Source organism: Palaemon carinicauda, chromosome 31 (assembly GCF_036898095.1).
Source record: "Palaemon carinicauda isolate YSFRI2023 chromosome 31, ASM3689809v2, whole genome shotgun sequence".
In the NCBI taxonomy this organism is placed as follows: domain Eukaryota; kingdom Metazoa; phylum Arthropoda; class Malacostraca; order Decapoda; family Palaemonidae; genus Palaemon; species Palaemon carinicauda.
Window position 1 is genome coordinate 22354003 of NC_090755.1, and position 23264 is coordinate 22377266.

General features: G+C 39.6%; 1 protein-coding gene across 1 annotated transcript in view; it reads right to left on the reverse strand.

The window, feature by feature from the left end:
* Nucleotides 1-11541: 11541 nt before the first annotated feature.
* LOC137624345 (tripartite motif-containing protein 59-like) overlaps nt 11542-23264 on the reverse strand; it is an 18846-nt gene continuing 7123 nt past the window's right edge. The window contains exons 2-4 of the mRNA XM_068355031.1: nt 21014-21598; nt 17497-17700; nt 11542-13361 (exon numbers count right to left, since the gene is read on the reverse strand). Coding sequence (XP_068211132.1) covers nt 12864-13361; nt 17497-17700; nt 21014-21598 — 1287 coding nt within the window. The 3' untranslated portion in view covers nt 11542-12863. The remainder of the gene's footprint in view (nt 13362-17496; nt 17701-21013; nt 21599-23264) is intronic.

Below are 23264 nucleotides of genomic sequence, written 5' to 3' on the forward strand. Positions count from 1 at the left end.
ATTAGGGTATATCTTATTAACTATTAATTTGCGATGGAAATAATGGTCATTTTCGAAAATAATGGGTGTTTTTCGTTATATAACCCCATTACTTTCTAGGTACAGTTTTCCCCATTTTGTTCTATAATAATGGGACCTAACGTTTTTTTAAAGCAAAATTGGATAGCAGAATGATTTTTCCTGTATATTTCCAGGTGTTTTGAACGAATTTGATTAGTCTCGGAAATACATTGGTTGTAGAGTCAGAGAAATCGATACCCAACTCTACAACTATGGATTTCCATAAAAAAAAAAGCTTCATCCTAATCATACAAAACACATGAAAATATGACAGAAAAAAACAATTCTCTTATCCAATGGGAACTATTGGCAATTTATCCAATTTTACCATATTTATTTCTGGCAATTCTTTTTTCACTTTTCTATTCTATGAATTTTGCACACCTATCAATCATAATTTTAAAAAAACTATAATCCCACCAGTAGCAACTCTTACTTTCCTATGAAATTATCATTGCTTACTTGTGCAATTTTAGCTTGCTCCCAACGTAGCCTATCCTAAACTAAGAGGTCATATCCATAGCTATGGAGGTGGGAGGAGGTAACCAATAGGCAGCCATGTAGTTATTATTAGTTTTAGAATAGGTTATACAGTAAGTTCTAGGGTTAAAATGATATTTTAATTATAAAATAAATTTTTGAATATACTTACCCGGTGAATATATAATAGCTACAACTCTGTTGCTCGACAGACACATACAGTAAAAACTCGCCAGCGATCGCTATAAAGGTTGCGGGTGTGCCCACCAGCGCCAACTGTCGGCCAGATACCACTCTCGATGTAAACAAAGACTCAATTTCTTCTCATCCCACTGCGTCTCTATTGGGGAGGAAGGGAGGGTCGTTTAATTTATATATTCACCGGGTAAGTATATTCAAAAATTTATTTTATAATTAAAATATCATTTTTAAATATTTAACTTAGCCGGTGAATATATAATAGCTGATTCACACCCAAGGAGGTGGGTAGAGACCAGAGTTAAATATGTTTACATCGTATAAGCTAAGAGTTTTTTATTTCATTTTGACAGTTATCAATATAACAAAACCAAAATAAATAGGTACCTGGTAAGGAAGTCGACTTAGACGATTACTCTGCCTTGTAAGTACGTCTTCCTTACGGAGCCCAGCGATCCTCTTAGGATGCTGACATACCCCCAGGAGCTGAAGTATCAAGGGCTGCAACCCATACAACAGGACCTCATCAAACCCCTAATCTGGGCGCTCTCAAGAAATGACTTTGACCACCCGCCAAATCAACCAGGATGCGAAAGGCTTCTTAGCCTTCCGGACAACCCATAAAAACAATATTAAAACATTTCAAGAGACAGATTAAAAGGATATGGAATTAGGGAATTGTAGTGGTTGAGCCCTCACCCACTACTGCACTCGCTGCTACGAATGGTCCCAGTGTGTAGCAGTTCTCGTAAAGAGACTGGACATCTTTCAAGTAAAATGACGCGAACACTGACTTGCTTCTCCAATAGGTTGCGTCCATGATACTTTGCAGAGATCTATTTTGCTTAAAGGCCACGGAAGTTGCTACAGCTCTAACCTCGTGCGTCTTAACCTTAAGCAAAGATCGGTCTTCCTCACTTAAGTGTGAATGAGCTTCTCGTATTAACAATCTGATAAAATATGACAAAGCATTCTTTGACATAGGCAAGGATGGTTTCTTAACCGAACACCATAACGCTTCAGATTGGCCTCGTAAAGGTTTAGTACGAGCTAAGTAGAACTTAAGAGCTCTAACAGGGCATAAGACTCTTTCTAGTTCATTGCCTACGATCTCCGATAAGCTAGGAATATCGAAAGATTTAGGCCAAGGACGAGAAGGTAGCTCATTTTTGGCTAGGAAACCAAGTTGCAGAGAACAAGTAGCTTTTTCTGACGAAAACCCGATGTTCTTGCTGAAGGCATGAATCTCACTGACTCTTTTAGCCGAGGCTAAGCATACCAGGAAAAGAGTCTTAAGAGTGAGATCTTTCAGGGAGGCTGACTGTAAAGGCTCAAACCTGTCTGACATGAGGAATCTTAGGACCACGTCTAAATTCCACCCAGGAGTAGCCAAACGACGCTCCTTAGTGGTCTCAAAAGACTTAAGGAGGTCTTGCAGATCTTTATTGTTGGAAAGATCTAAGCCTCTATGCCGGAAGACCGAGGCCAACATGCTTCTGTAGCCCTTGATAGTGGGAGCTGAAAGGGATCGTCCTTTTCTCAGGTATAAGAGAAAATCAGCTATTTGGGCTACAGAGGTACTGGTCGAGGATACGGAAACTGACTTGCACCAGTCTCGGAAGACTTCCCACTTCGATTGGTAGACTCTAATGGTAGACGCTCTCCTTGCTCTAGCAATCGCACTGGCTGCCTCCTTCGAAAAGCCTCTAGCTCTCTCGAGTCTTTCGATAGTCTGAAGGCAGTCAGACGAAGAGCGTGGAGGCTTTGGTGTACCTTCTTTACGTGTGGCTGACGAAGAAGGTCTACTCTTAGAGGAAGACTTCTGGGAACGTCTACTAACCATCGAAGTACCTCGGTGAACCATTCTCTCGCGGGCCAGAGGGGAGCAACTAACGTCAACCTTGTCCCTTCGTGAGAGGCGAATTTCTGCAGTACCTTGTTGACAATCTTGAATGGTGGGAATGCGTAAAGATCCAGATGTGACCAATCTAGGAGGAAGGCATCTATATGTATTGCTGCTGGGTCCGGGACTGGAGAGCAATAGATTGGAAGCCTCTTGGTCAGCGAGGTTGCAAAGAGATCTATGGTGGGTTGACCCCAAGTCGCCCAAAGTCTCTTGCACACATCCTTGTGGAGGGTCCATTCGGTTGGAATTACTTGACCTTTCCGACTGAGACAATCTGCTAGGACGTTCAAGTCGCCCTGGATGAACCTCGTTACTAGGGAGATGCCTCGATCTTTTGACCAGATGAGCAGGTCCCTTGCGATCTCGTACAACGTCAGTGAGTGGGTACCTCCCTGTTTGGAAATGTACGCCAAGGCCGTGGTGTTGTCCAAGTTTACTTCCACCACTTTGCCTCGAAGGAGATTCTCGAAGCTTATCAAGGCCAGATGAACCGCCAAAAGCTCCTTGCTGTTGATATGCATGCTCCTCTGACTCGAGTTCCACAGACCTGAGCATCCCGACCGTCCAGCGTCGCGCCCCAGCCCAAGTCCGATGCGTCCGAGAAGAGAACGTGGTTGGGTATCTGAACTGCCAGGGGAAGACCCTCTCGTAGGCTGATATTGTACTTCCACCAAGTCAGACAAGACTTTATCTTTTCGGAAATCGGGATCGAGACCGCCTCTAGCGTCTTGTCCTTTTTCCAGTGAAAAGCCAGATGGAATTGAAGAGGACGGAGGTGTAGCCTTCCTAGCGAGACAAATTGCTCCAGGGATGACAGCGTCCCTACCAGACTCATCCACAGCCTGACTGAGCAGCGTTCTTTCTTCAGCATCTTCTGGATGGAGAGCAGGGCTTGATCTATTCTGGGGGCCGACGGAAAAGCCCGAAAAACTTGACTGTGAATCTCCATCCCTAAATACAGAATACAGTAGTTTGGGATGGGACCAGCTGCGACTTTTCCAAATTGACTAGGAGTCCCAATTCCTTGGTCAGATCTAGAGTCCAATTGAGATCCTTCAGACAGCGACGACTGGAAGAGGCTCTGAGAAGCCAGTCGTCCAAATAAAGGGAGGCTCGGATGTCCGATAAGTGGAGGAATTTCGCCACATTCCTCATAAGCCTCGTAAACACGAGAGGAGCTGTGCTCAGGCCAAAGCACAGGGCCCGAAACTGGTACACCACATCTTCGAAGACGAATCTCAGAAAGGGTTGGGAGTCTGAGTGAATGGGGATGTGGAAGTAGGCGTCCCTTAGGTCTAGAGAGACCATCCAGTCTTCCTTTCTGACCGCTGCTAGGACTGACTTTGTGGTCTCCATGGTAAACTTCGTCTTGGTGACAAAGACATTCAGAGCACTGACGTCTAGCACCGGTCTCCAACCTCCTGTCTTCTTTGATACTAGGAAGAGACGGTTGTAAAACCCCGGTGATTGAAGGTCCGAGACTTTGACCACCGCTCCCTTCTCTAGCAAAAGAGACATTCCAGTTTCAGGGCTTGTCTCTTTTCTTCCTCTCTGTACCTGGGAGAGAGATCGATGGGGGACGTCGCTAGAGGGGGTTTTCGTACAAAAGGGATTTTGTACCCCTCTCTGAGCAACCTCACCGATTGTTGATCTGCGCCTCTCTTCTCCCAGGCTTGCCAGAAGTTCTTGAGTCTGGCACCCACTGCTGTCTGAAGTTGCGGGCAGTCAGACTCTGCCCTTAGAGGACTTGGATCCTTTTCTCTTCCCTCTCTTCCCTTCGGCACGAGCACCTCCCCTGCTGGAGGCTCTGCCACGAAAGGGCGGGATAAACCGAGACGCTGGAGTGTCCATCCTAGGTCTAGCAGACAATGCCAGCAAAGGGGGAGCTTTGCGAGCCGAGGACGCAACTAGATCGTGGGTGTCCTTCTGCACTAAAGACAAGGCAATTTCCTTAACCAAGACTTCAGGAAACAGGCACTTGGACAAGGGCGCAAAGAGTAGCTCAGATCTTTGGCATGGCGTCACTCCAGCAGACAGGAAAGAACATAGATACTCTCGTTTCTTCAGGACTCCGGACGTGAATGAAGCGGCAAGTTCGTTGGACCCATCACGGACGGCCTTGTCCATGCAGGACATAAGGTGTAAGGAAACATCCTTATCAGCAGAAGAGATTTTCCTACTCAGGGCACCTAAACACCAGTCTAGGAAGTTAAAGACTTCGAACGCCCTAAATATACCTTTAAGAAGGTGGTCCAGGTCCGAGGGTGACCAACAAATCTTCGAGCGTCTAATGGCAAGGCGGCGGGGAGAGTCTACAAGACTTGAGAAGTCGCCCTGGGCAGAGGCAGGAACTCCCAAGCCGAGAACTTCTCCCATGGCATACCAGACGCTCGATCTAGACGAGAGTTTAGATGGGGGGAAGGCAAATGCTGTCTTCCCTAAACTCCTCTTGGTCTCCAACCAATCGCCTAACAACCGTAAAGCTCTCTTGGATGAGCGAGAGAGAACGAGTTTAGTAAAGGCAGGCATGGAAGTAGGAACGCCTAAGACAAACTCTGACGGCGGCGAACGAGGAGCCACAGAAATAAAGTGGTCAGGGAACAACTCCTTAAACACAGCCATGACTTTTCTAAAGTCCAAGGATGGTTGAACTGCTTTAGGCTCATCAAGTTCTGAAGGTTGATCCTCAGGATGTGGTTCAGCAACGTCCTCATCTGACAGCTCCTAATCCGATAACTGATGAGAAAACGGCAAAGGTGTGGGCAACGTTTGACTCGCCGAGTCCGGTCGCACTGGTGCATACGTGACGGAGCCGGACGCAGCGTCATGGAACTGCTGAACAGTCTGGGAACTGTCAACAACCACAGGTGCGCGAGGACGCACAGCGTCCACCCGAGACTGTTTAGACCGTCTGGGTTGTGCAGTCAACACTATACCGGGTTGCGGAGGTTGACGCACCGCGTCAAAACAAGTCACCTCTGATGGTTGATGAACGTCCTGAACGTCACCAACCACATCCGTGCGTTGCCTAACGTCAACGTGCGGCTGGAAATCCACACTGGGTCGCATCGGTGGAGGTACTACCCCAACTGGTTGACGCGAGAAAGCTACCTCAACGTCAACAGGACGCACAACAGACCACTTGGATGGTTGTTGGCCAGAAGGTTCAGCGGCAACCTTCTCCGCATTGTAGTCCTCCATCAAGGACGCAAGCTTGGACTGCATGTCTTGCAGTAACACCCATTTAGGGTCTACGGAAGCAGGTGCGGTAACAGACGGGGTGAGCGACTGAGACGGCACAACTTTGCCTCTCTTAGGCGGCGAGCAGTCATCAGATGACGGCAACGGGTCCGAACTGTCCCAGTGGCTACAACCGGGACGTTGGACTTGTCCTGAAGGGACCGACTGACGCTTTAAAGGTCTGGAGACCTTGGTCCAAGGTTTCTTACGAGAAACACCTTCGGACGACGAGGTAAAAATGGGCTCTCTCGTCTTACGTTGGTAGGGGCGATCTTGGAGAGATACGCCTGATACCATAGAGGGAACGTCTGTTCGCTGATCAAGGCCTCTCGAACCCATGAGTCGTACGACATTGCTTCTCCCCTGGGCTTGGGAGCTTGCAAGAGGTCCCGGACTAGGAGGACGACAGGCACGAACAGACGAACCCTCGAGCGCAACACTGTTCACAACACTTTGCGTAACACTAGGCACTTTGACACTATCCTTCGTGGCACTTTGGCACTTGAGTTCCTTAACGTCCGCCATGAGTTGATTTCGGTCACTTGCTAAAGACTCGACTCTCTCCCCCAAGGCATGAATAGCACGCATCATGTCTGCCATCGACGGTTCCTGAGTGCTAGGAGGGGGGTTAGGAACAACCACTACAGGGGAAGGATAGGTTTAGAGGCATGTGGAGAGGAAAAATCTACCGACCTAGAAGAACTTCTCCTTACCCTATCTCTCTCTAGTCTGCGTGTATATTTCTCAAATTCGATAAAATCGAATTCCGAAAGGCCCACGCATTCCTCACACCGATCTTCCAATTGACAGGTTTTACCCCGACAATTGGAACAAACTGTGTGAGGGTCGAGAGAAGCCTTCGGAAGACGCCTATGACAGTCCCTAGCATTACATTTTCTGAACTTGGGAACTTGTGAAGGGTCAGCCATTTTGAATTAGTCAAGGGAAAATTCAAAAAAACGATCTAAGTCATCAACAATTAATCCGATCCAAAAAAGAGTTCAAGGATTTATTTGAAGAAAAACACCTGTACTGCGAAAGCTCAAACCAAATTAAAGTACTTCACCAAATATGATGTAAAAAACTCCAGGTTCAACAGCGAGTAAAGTACGTCTTGTCGACACGTCGACAGAGAAGAAATTGAGTCTTTGTTTACATCGAGAGTGGTATCTGGCCGACAGTTGGCGCTGGTGGGCACACCCGCAACCTGTATAGCGATCGCTGGCGAGTTTTTACTGTATGTGTCTGTCGAGCAACAGAGTTGCAGCTATTATATATTCACCGGCTAAGTTAAATATTTAAAATTGACATGCTCAGTTCGATTAAGGCAGCTCTAAGTGTCCTTTCTAATACTGACCTCTCAAGCATAAAGCATACTGATATAAAGAGCTAAGGTAATAGGGGAGGTGTAATTCTGGTTAGGTTACACTTCTAAGGTCAAGTAATACTGGACTTAACATAACTTTCATAACCTGGTCAAACCTTCACCCTCCAATTAACAAACATTTAAATCATATAATTTACCTTTGGCTAATTTACCTGAAAATATTTACCCAAACGAAACAAGTGATCCGTCTAGTAGAGATCTAGGCTACAGCATCTTGCACCCTCTTCACACAATAACCAAGAAGTCGGCGAGTTTAACTTGATTTCAGACAAGCTTTGGTGTTGAACATGCACTAATTAAATAGTTTGTGTCTGCAAACCAACATTTATGACCTACAGATAGAATAAATCATACAATATCGAACACTAATGGTAAATGTAAACAATGCGATGGAACCATAAAGACGGCAGTGTTGACAAACTTGACATAAGACGTCCAGACCAGATAGGAAGGTTCAGGCTTCTAACACACAAATGAGTGTGCTATGAAAAGATGCCAGATACTCCCATCCGAAACAAATGGCGCCATCTGTTGAGCGAGCAACCAAACATTCAGAGCGGTAATGCTTACGGGTATATAGGATGGAATTCGATTGTAAATTTTGCGACATATTTGTTCATAATTTGCATTACTATGTCAGTATATTTTACTCACATATTCATGATATTCTTAAATTTTAGGTAACTAAATTGCAAATCATGTTTCTCAGTCTATTTTTCAGAAATTCAATAGCCATATCTCTTATGATTTAGTTAATTTTTTTTTTTGCAAATTTAAGTATTGTGCAGTATATTACAACCATTTTTAAATGTTCTATACAATACCACATACGAATAAATTAAAACATAGTGTATATCTGATTTGTTGAACTTAGCCACAAATGCTTATGTGTAGGCATACATTTAATTACAGTTTGTAGGCCACTGTAAGATGGAGAGATATTAGGTGTATAAAAACACAGCTGTATTTTATTTTTTATTGAAATGGAAAAGCATGATGCACTCACGTATAGTTTAGTATTATAAACAAATAATTGTATAAATGCACAATCAAAAGGATCAAAATAACACAAAATTGTATCACACACAAAAATAATCAAACGGGGGTTGGAAATAGAAATAAGGTAGCATACAAGCCAACAAAAAATGAAAAACAAAAGAGATTTACTGTGGATGCCTTGCCTTAATCTTACATCCAATATCAGTGAGGCTTACTCATTAGCAGCACATACTGCATGTATTATACTGTTTGGACTCACCGTTCTTTGTCCTTAGGGAACCTGTGAAATACCAAATGAGGATCGGTTTCTTATTGTTTATGGCACACAACACACTTGTGTGACTTCTTTACTGTCGGCGCCATTTTTTCGTTTGAGTCAACTACCAAATTCTGAATATAAACAAACAGACGACAAACGATGTATACCTACAACGTCATCTGAAATCGGAGCAACCAACTATTGTGTTCACTTTGGAATTGCCAACTAGCGTATTAACATTCTATTTTGAGCCTTCCTATCTTCTTTCAGTATATAGTTTTTGGTCCAGACTCCAGTGGCTCAGTGTCAGTTTGCTATATAAAAGTGTGCAGAAAACTCTCATATGAAGAAAATAATAGTTAATTTGTCCACATTACCTTTCAATGTACAGCAAATAAATGTTTTTTTTCATTATTATTCACAATATTAAACTATTATACATCAAATAATCCACACAATTAAGTATATTTTATGTTGCGAAGAAATACTGGAACACTTTAAGTCAACAAAGTGTGTCACAGCTCATCGTTGTATTCTTGTTATAGGTGCATACACACACACATTATATATATATATATATATATATATATATATATATATATATATATATATATATATATATATATATATATATATATATATGTATGTGTGTGTGAGAGAGAGAGAGAGAGAGAGAGAGAGAGAGAGAGAGAGAGAGAGAGAGAGAGAGAGAGAGTGAGAGTGGGGTGGGGGGGGCTTGCTGCTTTCGGCATATGTCTAGATTAAAAGGTAGAATAATTGGCTCGTCCATTACTGCTGGAGCGAACGTCTAATGCTGGTAAGATTCATAACCGAGAAGGCCCAAACAGCTTCTGCATAATCCATATCAGTTAGGTGGTTGTTGGAATCACCTTCCAGGAAGGATAATAACAGCCTCTTATTTTAAAGGATGATAAGTTTGAATTCTATCGGGACAAATATGAGATTTTAAGTCATCTGTATTCTTCTTATCTATACAAACCAGATGGTCTGTAAGCTACACTTCCCCTCTCATGAAACCCTCTCAGTCCTCACAGGCCCCAGTGCAGGGTTATATAAGTCCAATCCCTAGGGCAAAGGTCAAATGTGGCCTGTGTTTGACAACCAGATGGCAGACTATCCCTCTGTACCTGTCATTAAATAACTACCTAGTTTAGGATTCAAAGGTAGTTCCAGCTGGCAATGAAGTTGTTATCTCCTACGGAAAGAACTCAGTCTTGTATTGCTGGAAAAAAAAACACAGATTACTTTTAATTTTTTAGGTAAAATCCAGGGATTTTTTTGTTTAAATCGCTCGTGCTTTGCCCACCCATCGCCACAGGTACTGTTTCTCCCATTGTTTGGTGCTTGCAAGAGTTGGGGAAATTGGGATCCAGCAGTGACAAGATCAAGTTGCCAATGTAATAGATGGAGGAAAGGGGACGCTAATTAATCCTTGAGCCTTTTGTTGGCGAGATGAGATACCATTACAATTAGGCTTTTCCCAAATGCAAAGGAATAAGAAGAAGCAGAACAAGAGATTTATATCATAGAGGAAACTTGTGAGACAAGCAGGGTTTTTTTCTGAAATAAAAAGAAGCATTATCATTATAGGAGAAATAATAATAATGATATTCCAAGGGTGGATTGAAAAATCAGTATAGAACCTAAACCATCTATTTTATTTCAGATAACATTATTTTGACTCAGTTTCAAGTCATTTTTTTTAACTGATGAGCTCAGAGGAAAACTGTCAACATTACACACAACTATTAATCAGCACATTAGTATAGACACGAGAATTTGACCATAAGACTCGGAACATTTGAACTTCTTCGGCTCACCTTCTGCGCAGTGATAGTTTTGGTGAGATGAAAAAAAAAAGGTATTTGAAGTTATAATTGGTCTTCCTCTGTGTTACAAGAAAAGGTGCTAATATTATAAGTGGCAAGAATCATTTTATACATTTACTATGGGTTTCACAGACAGTGCAAGTGCGATTTTTTGCAATTATTCTGTAACGAACAGTCGTATCAATACGAGATGTTGCTATAGGGTATTACACCCAGTGAGGAAATTTATTGGGGTATAATGAATCGTTAATTATTAATTATAAAGACATTTGCCCCTATGCCAAAGGGCAAAATCTCAATCATCCAGTCACAAAACCAAACAATAATATACAGAACCTCTACCTCCACCCCCTCCCTCCCTCTCCTTTCATCCCTCACCTGCTCTCCCCCTGCTTCAAGCTATCTCTCTCCACCTCCACGCCATCCATCCCTCTCCGTTCTTTCCCTTCCCTTCATGCTCTCTTTCTGAGAAAGTAGCTTAAGTTGCAACTTATTTTGTATGATTTTTTTTTTATATCAAGCACTCTATCTATCTATCTATCTTATCTAATTATAATATTTATTGTTGTAGATATGGAACAATTCAATTGGTTGTTACCTATCAGATGACTGACTGCTTTATTCACTGGTTTGCTCATCTCTCTCTCTCTCTCTCTCTCTCTCTCTCTCTCTCTCTCTCTCTCTCTCTCTCTCTCTCTCTCTCTCTCTCTCTCTCTCTCTCTCTCTCTCTATGGTATTGGTTATGTAAATAATTATTAGATTGACACCTATCTGAAGGGTTTTGGAGTAGCTGAGTGATAGACACTATGACTGATAGGAAAATGGCTGTTGTATACGTACCTGCGTTTTCTTGCCTTCTTTTGGCAAACCTTATTTCTACTCAGGGCATTAGCCATTTACTGGTATTACGAAGGAGAGCTTAAAGAAGTGATGGCCACCTCAGAAGATGTCTGTCCGTATGGTTGCAGAAATGAGTTTGTCACCCAACTCTTCAACTTTTTTAATAAAGAAAAAGCTGACAACTGCCTTCAGATTAGTTTGCATAGGTGACTTGTTACAGTTACTCTATGAATTACTAATAAATATTGACCCTTTCCACAGGACATTCATCAGAGTTAAAGCCTTGATTATACTGATACATTTATTTTCAAGTGATGGATGTTTAAGATTTTATTTTATATAATACATATCTATATAAAGTCTTTCCTTCATACAGGCCTTACCACCGTGTTGCAGCAGCCTTGAGGATGAAATTGAGTACGGTGCATTCAATTGTGTATCGTAGTACTAAGCCACGTCCCGTCACACCACCAACGCCTCCAGCACAGCCTATCTTTGACAGTAAAGAAATGTAATATATGCGACAAAAATAAATGTACCAGTGCGCGTGTCACACAGAAATTTAAGACAGAGTATGTATTGTTAACACATCATACAAACATAACATAAGAATTGGGTGTGTTTATACATTAGTGCACATAATCCCCAATTCATGACAGCCATGACAAATATATGCACATAAAAAAAAATGTAAGACCGAGTATGTATTGTTAACACATCATACAAACGTAACATAAGAATTGAGTGTGTTTATACATTAGTGCACAAGATTCGCTGTTTATGACACCCATAACAAATATATGCACATGCAAAAAAAAAACAAAAAACTAGGTAGTGCAATGAGTTGTTCTTTGGCCATCCTCACTGTTCGAGTACTAGGTTTGCATATTGATAAAGGGGAGAGGTTACCAGCACATCACCCTAGAATGATTTACACAATGGTACAACACAATGTCACCATCAATTTCACGTCTGAATGATGGCTAAGAGGAATGTTTGACTTCCATGAGTCCCTGTCGAGGTGGAAGGAGGCGAGTATCAATCACTGGATAAATGCTCGTGAATGTATACACAGGCGAGTGGGCGTTGAGGACCTAAAGTGATTAATGGCACATACAATACCCCAAAATGTCTTTGGTTGCGCTGTATTTACTGTATTCTAGATGATTGGCGGTCGTATTGGGCAGTGCCTGTCGTGGGCGTCGCCATGGTGGATTCTTGAACGGCGTTGCGCGATGCGATATTTTCTTCTAATTGAGACATGTATTCGACATCTCCGTTGTTTCTCTTCAGGCAATAGGTGTCACGCATCCCAATCCTGACACCATGTTATGTGTTCAGTTCGACTTGTTATGTATTAACTCATGTAGCCCGAATTATAATATCGAGGAAATAACAACACATGATTCCAAGGTAAGGTAACCGGAACTGGTCCTTATTTTCATACAAAACAACGTATACTACAGAAAGTATGGCAAGCCATATGACATTTTCAAGCTCAGAAACCACAATACTACAAACTCTAAATTCCTTTAGGCCTAAGGAGATGGAAAGTCTGACTGATGATCCCATACTGGGCATACTAATATCCAAGATCAGTGAGACAAGAACGAGACTTGTATCCAGATTTTATCTTAGGGAAAGTTACTCAGAAAATATGACACCGCAGTCTACAATCCGGACAGTCGTGATGTCTGGATACTGCGAGGTGGCATCTCTCAGGGTATCCAGTCCTTCCTCTACAATGCCAAAGCAATTATTGAGATTCCAACTGGGGTGATCTTTGGTGACAATATAGAAGTTCGACGCATTTTCCTCTGAGAACCATCCCCTCACTTCTCCCTCCTTATATGGCGTACTTTTGTAGATCTCCCTCCGTCCCTCCCTGGTCCAATCCACTTTCATTACTGGTCTAATATATTCATCGACATATATACGTTCACTAGATTGACTCTTCCATCCCACACCTGAGAGCTGAGAGTTGGCATAAGAGGGTCCCAGATCTCCAGCACACAGATGTAGGAAGTTGAGGGCTAAATTACCCTCTTCCATCACCTTGATTACTATCCTAGCTAAAAAGGTCCCTTCAATGGCCAGATCCAGGAACGCGTTTCGGGGAGAAGTATTCATCAAGGCCTCGGGCTGTCAGAGGGAAGAAAAAGAATGTTTGTTAGGTCATACCAGGAGAAAAAAATAGCCTTCACTTATAACAAAACAAGACTGCGTGTTTCAAATATTTCATCTGATTTTGTCTTTCTTGGTTACCTGTTCTTAATTATATAGCAGTATAACTGAAACGCTAATGGTATGAATGATTATTGACTATAGTTTCTTACATGAGTGTCTTCATGTTAGATTTTAGACATAAGGACCCCTACGTATCAGAGGACTTGGCTCTGCTACGAATAGTTCCAGCTGCCTAACTCTTCGTAAATAGTAATAAGATAAAGTTAATAAACATACGTATCAGTTTTCTGTTTCTATGATTGTAAGTGTGTTACATGAAGATAACGAGATTTTTATTCTTCTTGATTGATTTATTAAGAAAACCAAAGAACCAAACTTCCCTTTTATTCTTCTCCAAAAAGAAAAGAAAAATACATTGGAAGTCTTGATCAAACGTTTCATTGCATTTATAGTAGGGTGATTAGTAACATGCAAATAGACCTTCACGAATTCGATATTTGGCAATTTACTTAAAGAATTTCAATGTGTATCACTGCATCTAATAGATTATTCCTTCCTTCTTGTCAAATTGTTTATATGAGAGTTATTGCTTATTTCTGCTTGCTTTCTAATATAAAGATTTCGAAGTTTTATATTCATAAATCATCAAGAAATGCCTCTAGAAGATTCCCAATACGCATAGCCTAAATCTTTCGCCTTTTATCCTTATTACCTTTAATAATGGATTATCCAAGCATCCTATAATATTGTTATTATAACCATCAATGTGGAAAACGTTAATAGGTTTGCTTTTGAAATTATATATATATATATATATATATATATATATATATATATATATATATATATATATATATATATATATATATATATATATATATATATATATATATATATAGGATATTTGAGTGATATACAGAAGATTCATTACACATTTATTAATATTACACGTTCTTATAGGAATTAAGATACATAACATTGATACATATATTATATAAACTTTATCTTATGATTACTTACTAAGACTTAGGCAGTTGAAACCAGGGTTAAATATTCTTTTAACCCTGGTTGAAACTATCCAAGCGCGTATATCACCCGTGTTCAGAAAATGCCGGCAACTGCTCACGCAATCAATAGGCGGGGGTCCTAATTTCAATATAATATGAAGACACTCATACCAAACGCATGCCAATACGTAACCATTATATTTAATAATCATTCATATTATTAGGGTTTCAGTAATACTTCAGCCCTACATAATTAAGAACAGGTAACCCTCAAGGGCAAAATCAGAGCAAATATTTGAATCACGCAGTCTTGTTTTTTTTATAACAAAAGGCTATTTACGAAAGGAAATCCCTTTTCCCCCCAATAATTTTTTTCTTTTTAAATCAAAAGTCGATGGGGAGGGAGGAGAGCTAGAGTGAGTGGAATGGGAAAGGAAGACCAGGTCTTCTAAATAACAGTTAATACAAAAATCCAATAGGAGTCTAATGCATCTTACCTGGATGAAGGGATACATTACAATATTCAAAAATTATCCCATCAAGGTAAGTAAATACTTACAAAAATGTGAAAAGAAAGTGAGGTGAGGAAACAGAGGATATCATACGGCTGGACATGGGTGGGTAAGGGAGGACAGTGTTACCAGATAAAATATAGTTGAGCAGAACTTGAGGTGTGTAAGAATAGGCTACATGTGGCCAAGAAGTGAATACTGAGGCTGTGACATTCAAGAAACGTTACTACATAGTGCAAATTACTATATACAGTATATACTGCATAAAAGTGTAAGTATACTATTTTCACTGTTATGAGATTTTAATATATTTCAGTAAAATTTACACTATTCATGAGGTTGCGCGGTATTAAATGTATTGAATGTCAACGTTGGTAGTTCCGTCATTTTTCCGTCTATAAAATCTTTGCCTGTGAATGCACCTTTGATACATACATATACCAAGGCACTTCCCCCAATTTTGGGGGTTAGCCAACATCAAACAAATGAAACAAAAAAGGGGAAGTCTCCTCTCTATGTTTCCTCCCAGCCTGACAAGGGACTCAACCAAGTTTGGCTGGTAGGCTACTGCTAGGGTGGCACAGCCCACCCTCCCACATTATCCACCACAGATGAAGCTTCATAATGCTGAATCCCCTACTGCTGCTACCTCCGCGGTCATCCAAGGCACAGGAGGAAGCAGCAGGGCCTACCGGAACTGTGTCCCAATCACTCGCCATTCATTCCTATTTCTAGCACGCTCTCTTGCCTCTCTCACATCTATCCTCCTATCACCCACAGCTTCCTTCACTCCATCCATCCACTCAAACCTTGGCCTTCCTCTTGTACTTCTCCCATCAACTCTTGCATTCGTCACCTTCTTTAGCAGACAGCCATTTTCCATTCTCTCAACATGGCCAAACCACCTCAACACATTCATATCCACTCTAGCTGCTAACTTATTTCTTACACCCGTTCTCACCCTCACTACTTCGTTCCTAACCCTATCTACTCGAAATACACCAGCCATACTCCTTAGACACTTCATCTCAAACACATTCAATTTCTGTCTCTCCGTCACTTTCATTCCCCACAACTCCAAACCATACATCACAGTTGGTACAATCACTTTCTCATACAGAACTCTCTTTACATTCATGCCCAATCCTCTATTTTTTACTACTCCCTTAACTGCCCCCAACACTTTGCATCCTTCATTCACTCTCTGACGTACATCTGCTTCCACTCCACCATTTGCTGCAACAACAGACCCCAAGTACTCAAACTGATCCACCTCCTCAAGTAACTCTCCATTCAACACGACATTCAACCTTGCATCACCTTCCCTTCTCGTACATCTCATAAACTTACTCTTACCCACATTAACTCTCAACTTCCTTCTCTCACACACCTTTCCAAATTCTGTCACTAATCGGCCAAGCTTCTCTTCCGCGTCTGCAACCAGTACAGTATCATCCGCAAACAACAACTGATTTACCTCCCATTCATGGTCATTCTCGTCTACCAGTTTCAATCCTCGTCCAAGCACTCGAGTAGTCACCTCTCTCACCACTCCATCAACATACAAATTAAACAACCACGGTGACATCACACATCCCTGTCTCAGTGCCACTCTCACCAGAAACCAATCACTCACTTCATTTCCTAACCTAACACATGCTTTACTACCTTTGTAGAAACTTTTCACTGCTTGCAACAACCTTCCACTAACTCCATATAACCTCATCACATTCCACATTGCTTCCCTATCAACTCTATCATACGCTTTCTCCAGATCCATAAACGCAACATACACATCCTTACCTTTTGCTAAATATTTCTTGCATATCTGCCTAACTGTAAAAATCTGATTCATACAACCCCTACCTCTTCTAAAACCACCCTGTACTTCTAATATTGCATTCTCTGTTTTATCCTTAATCCTATTAATCAGTACTCTACCATACACTTTTCCAACGACGCTCATCAAATTAATACCCCTTGAATTACAACACTCATGCACATCTCCCTTACCCTTGTATAGTGGTACAATACACACACAAACCCAATCTACTGGTACCTTTGATATATAGGAAAAATAGAAGAATAAGAGATTGATTAGAATTGTCTCTACACTAATGATAATATAATAGTTGGTAATGTCATATTATGTAGTCCTTAATTAAAAGTTATTGAATTGGCTTGATAGAAGTATTTGAAAATCTTGAAATATATAAGAGAGTGTATACCACGACCAATGCCACTGTCTTGTGAATAGACAACTTATCATTGCAAAAACTTTTAAAACAATTGCTATTCATTCCAAAATGTCTTGAAAGGTTTTGAAGACATTTTTGAATAGGAGAAATAGATATAAAACAATAACTATTTTTACAATTAGTATTCCAGGGAGAAAAAAAATACCTTCCACAATATAGAAGAAAATTTGTAAGTCGATCTTCTGATATTTCGTTTGAGAGTTGAATGGTTTATAGAAATATGAAATATTTCTCTGGACTATAATTCAGTAAGCCTACCCCTAGATGAAGAAGAGTTCGGTATATTAACATTGTTTTACGGGAATCAACGTACATTTATGACGAGGGATTTTGGTGGGACGTGTCCCTCTGCAAAATGACTCAGGTGGACCTGGTTTCTTGGCTTGACCCTGACCCGAGCCACCCTCTGCTTTCCCTCAATCACCATCACGGCAGAAATCACGAGTGTCTCTACCGCAAAAGCCTTCTGCATTTCCGCTGCCACATTTGCCACACGCATTCGCATCTTGATAATTTCCTGTGGGGGAGAATTGAAGAAGATAGAGTGACCGATGAAATCCACCCCAAAAATTTTATTCCCCTTAATTTACACCCTCATAAGAATGACATCCAACCAACCAAACCATTTCAATTGTTATTATTATTATTATTATTATTATTATTATTATTATTATTATTATGCATTTCTTGGACGTGTCCAATTGATTTTCGCTGATAAAATCCCACCAAAACATTGGATATGGGTCACATGTTGGAAATAGGTATTTGAAGCCATAGCCTGATTGGCAAAATATGCAATAATGTCTAATGTGAATAATAAAGGCACTTACCAGAGTAAATCTAAGAAATTGAAAGGGTAACTTAGCTAAATTTAGACGCACCCAGAGTAAGACTATGTAGACGTCATTACCGAAGGCCCTCCCACTCATTGATACTCTACTGTAGTATGACGTAGTTACTAGACACCCCAGTCGTTTAGCCACTTTATGAATGAAGACACACAAACAGCTACCCTATACACTTCTCTCTCTCTCTCTCTCTCTCTCTCTCTCTCTCTCTCTCTCTCTCTCTCTCTATATATATATATATATATATATATATATATATATATATATATATATATATATATATATATATATATATATATATATATATATATATATATATATATATATATATATATATATATATATATATATATAAGGAGATCAGTAGAATAGGTAATTTGTTAAATATGGTTGATGAAGCTAGTCAGTGAGAAAAAATCTGTCATCTCTTATTCCTATTGTGAAAATTTAGAAATACATTATAAACAAAATATTTTTATATCTAATTTTTTTTCCAAACTAGTCATTCAAGTATGACCCCTATAAATGTTAATTTAGGCTTCCTGTCTGAATCATTTGGTGTTTGTGCATGATCTGTTATCCACTTAGCTGTTAATATTAATCATATGACGCATGCGGTTATTTTCTTTATTGCATACTGCAAAAACACGCAGCACGAAAGCAGTCTTGCAGCCACGAGGACAATTTGCCAGGCCTGCCAGACAGCAGTCACGTACAATAGATTGGCTTTGACGTATGAATGCTCTGCTGTCCTCCTGTTATGGGCGTGTTTTCTATTGTGAATGGAAAGTTTACTGGGTATTACATCTGATGTCATAGTTCACGTCACAACTAGCCTCTCTCTGGGTGCATCTAAATTTAGCTAAGTTACCCTTCCAATTTCTTATATTTACTCTGGTAAGTACCTTTATTATTCACATCAGACATTACTGCATATTTTTGCCAATTAGGCTATGGCATCAAATACCTATTTCCAAAATATGACCCATATCCGATGCTCTGTTAGGATTTTATCAACGAAAATCAATTGGACGTAGCCCTGAAATGCACAGTAGCTAAGTTACAGCCTTAGTTAGAAAAACATGATTGTTTTCCCTGTTTGTTTCACTGTGAGTTGTTAGCTTTCTCATATCAAAGATAATGAGTTAATTTTTTTTTTCATCAACATACACTAATCAAATATTTAGGGCAGTGCATGCAAGTTTATAAAAAAAAAAAAAAAGAGTACACAGTGAAATAAAAGCTTTAATGCAATATGAACCAAAAGGAATGAAGGAATGCTGGTAATTAGAAAAACGCGTCCAAAAAATTAAAAAAAAACCTTTTTTATAATTTGTCACCAATTTCTTTATTCTTTTATCGATAACTTAGTAATTTTTTTCTTTTTTTTTCTTTGCCGAGTCTCCACGCCTAATAGGGTAATTTCTATTTGTGCCATAGCTTCTTCCTTAGCCCAAGACCTCACACAGTTTCCATAGATTAGGGCAAGGGTTCTTCGTTCTTAACATGAGGTATCCATACCACTCAGACTTGTGAGCTTTTGACAAAATATGGCTACAAGACTTGAATGCTGAGGATGATGATAAGGCTATCGCTTCAGCCTCAGTTGTATCCTACACCTCAAGTGTACAGTATACAGTTGTGTACCTGCAAATGTGAGGACTGAAAGAAGGACCAGTCGAAGCTGTACACCAACAGCAAGTCGTTTCCCGACTCAAGCAACACACAAGTCAATCGGTTTTTATTACATTGTTCGTAACGCATATAATCGAAGTTAGTATTACTCTATATATTGGCATATTGTAATCCCCATTGTATCATCATAATATTCATTGATATTAATTTTATGAATACAGAATTGGATTTCTCATCCTCAGTAACATATATTACAATGTGTAGACCATATAAATAGGAATATTCAATCAAAACACAGTTCAAATCCCGTTTAAAACCACTGCGAATGTCACCAATCTTAAAAAATGGTGGCCATTTTGTATTTTCAAGTGGATAACGTCCTTTTCTTAGAGAGTAAGTTCTGAAGCACTTGTGTGCCAAATATGATTTATTTATCACCAAGGGAAATATTGTTTGAGCAATCTGACTCACTATCATGGCATTAATCGCTCTTCAAATCTCGATTTTAACGTTATTAGGATCATGTGAAGGAATTACAATTGAAGAAACTGAATTATATTCAGTGTGAATGCGGACACGACCACAATTATAGAATTTTTCACAAGGCCAATAGGTTCTTGTTTTTTTTTTTTCACATTGTCTTTGAAATTCTCGTTTATGTAATTTTCTTCGACAAAAATTTTTATTTTTTCTTTCGAGGAAGAACCGTACGAGAGGGATATATTTGTAAAAGAAAATTATAAATTCTTGTTAAGACAACGACATGAAAGCAACTGAAATTTAAACTGACTACAACTTTTGCATTATAGTTTTACTTAAAATGTCCAGTTTATATTGACCAAACAACAGTGTAACTTTAAATATCCAGTTGATAAATTGAGCAAAAAAATCGTTTAACTAACGTGATGGAAGTTCCGCTTGCTTATTGGTTGGGGTGAAAAACTGGAGGGGAGAAATTTTCTTGGGGTGGTAATTTTCGTGGAAGGAATCTTACGGTGGAATTTAAAGTGGTGGAATTTACAAGAAGGATAGCATGAGAATCATTTAGGCTTTAGTGGACATTGAAGCTTTAGATGATGCAATGAAACAGATTTTTAATTCTTTTGTGTTTATGGGAATAAAAAGGGATTAATACTATGATTATGTATGTATATATATATATATATATATATATATATATATATATATATATATATATATATATATATATATATATATATATATATATATATATATATATATATATATATATAGAGAGAGAGAGAGAGAGAGAGAGAGAGAGAGAGAGAGAGAGAGAGAGAGAGAGAGAGAGAGAGAGAGAGAGAGAGAGAGAGATCATAAACTCACGTTTGTAATGTCATATCTTTCTTTCTGGTTCTTCTGGAGGAGATCTTTGATTTTCTTGACCTTTTCTTGGACATCAAGGAAAGGTTCAGTCAAAGTGAAGTCAGTGGTTGCTTCTAGTTGACATCCAGAGTCATTGATGTTTCTCAGTATCTGTTGTATGGAGAGTTCAATATCTGTTAACATTTCTTTAAATCTTCCAATTTCTCTCTTTGCGTCAAGGAGTTCATCTTTTATCTCGTTGAGGGTCATGGTGGCGTCGAAAACATCTTTCATCTGTTCATGGATTTCCTTGGTAAGTTTCTTCCACTCGAAGAAAGACCCCGTTGGTCCTCTGGACAAAGTCTCGGGTTTTACGTTTTTGATTGAAAGTTGCTTTACGACATCCAAGGCAATTCTGTTGATCGTCAGGTCTCCAGCTGAAGTGGCTGTGAATTTTTTCCTGCACGCAGGACAAGTTTTACTGTGGGTAGCGATGATCCTGTTGATACAAGAGCTGCAGAACGTGTGGGAACAAGGGAGAATCCTTGGGTAATTATCATCGGAGAAGACATTGCAGCAGATGTCACACTCCACGATACTGGACGCCTGAAAAGAACACAAAAATCAATGACATGCATTGATATCAAGCTTATTATTTTCAGACTTCGCTCACCCGTTGGATGGTCCACATTTCTAAATTAGCATTATTAATATTTTTATTACTAGCTAAGCTACAACTGTAGTTGGAAAAACAGGATGCCATCATCCCAAGGGCTCCAACGGGAAAAATAGCCCATTGAGGAAAGGAAATAAACTATATGAGAAGTAATGAACAATTAAAATAAAATATTTTATATATAAACTATAAAAAGAGACATGTCAGTCTGTTCAACATAACATTTGCTGCAAGTTTGAACTTTTGAAGTTCTACCGAATCAAATATCCGATTAGGAAGATCATTCCACACTTGATCGCAGCTGGAATAAAGCTTCTAGAATACTGTGTAGTATTGAGCCTCATGATGGAGAAGGCCTGAATATTAAAATTAACTGTATGTCTAGTATTACGAACAGGATGGTACTGCCAGGGAATCTAAATGTAAATGATGGTCAGAATTATGAAAAATTGTATGAAACATGCATAACGAACTAATTGAACGACGGTGCCAGAGATTAATATCTAGATCAGGAAAAAGCAATTTAATAAACCATAAGTTCCTGTCCAACAAATTAATTTGAGAATCAGTAGCTGAAGACCAGACAAAAGAACAATACTCGAAACAAGGTAGAATAAAAGAATGAAAACTCGTCTTCAAAGTAAGCCAAATATTTCTGCAATCGAAGGAGACACAGACCTAATATGTTTCACAAAAGTAAATTTGCAGTCGAGAATTCCACCTAAAATTCTCAAAGAATCATAGAGTCAAAGAAACATTATCAATGCTGAGATCCAGATGTTGAGGAGCAACTGTCCTTGACCTACTTACAATCATACTTTGAGTTTTGTTAGGATTCAACTTCATGTCCCATAATATACAAGATCTCTATTCAGGGATTCAGCAACCCCAAATCTACATTCAGGAGATAGTATTGATGCAAAGAGAGTAGCATCATCTGCATATGCAACGAGCCCGTTTTTCTAGGCCAAACCACATGTAGTGTAAATAGTATGAAGAGATGAGGAGATTTGGGGACATTTATCTCTCAGGGGAAGGAGGTGAAATTATGGAACTGTTCTGTTATAACATGAATTCTCTAATTTGTATTATGTGATTTTGACACTCTATATCCATTAATAATGGGAGACAACAGTTTTTGTGTGAGGGAGAATGTCAAGTGGGATGCTGGGATGCATATCAACCTGACCTCAACCTAACCTAACCTGACCAGACCTTGAAGCTATGTACTATATGTTTTGGAAACAAACATCAGAAAAGCCCTTTTTGCACCGACTTCACGACAAGAAATATTTTGTAACAATAGCAACTTGATGAAGATGAATAATTGCATGAATTCATAGATTGAAACTGATAAAGTTCGTCCCAGGGTTGTTCTCACCAATCCATTGGTTCTTAAATTCCACTGATTAATGCTTTATGTAGTCCTTATCTGTCCCTGTCCATAGTGTGTTTATGATTAGTAAAAATTGTTTATCTTTGTTTAGAGTGGTTTTGAATTTGTTTATTATCTATTTTGATTATTGTGTAATAGTTTAGTTAGTTAGGAGTGTGCCTAAATGTTCTTTTAATTTATTTTTAGGTCGTAATTCCTCC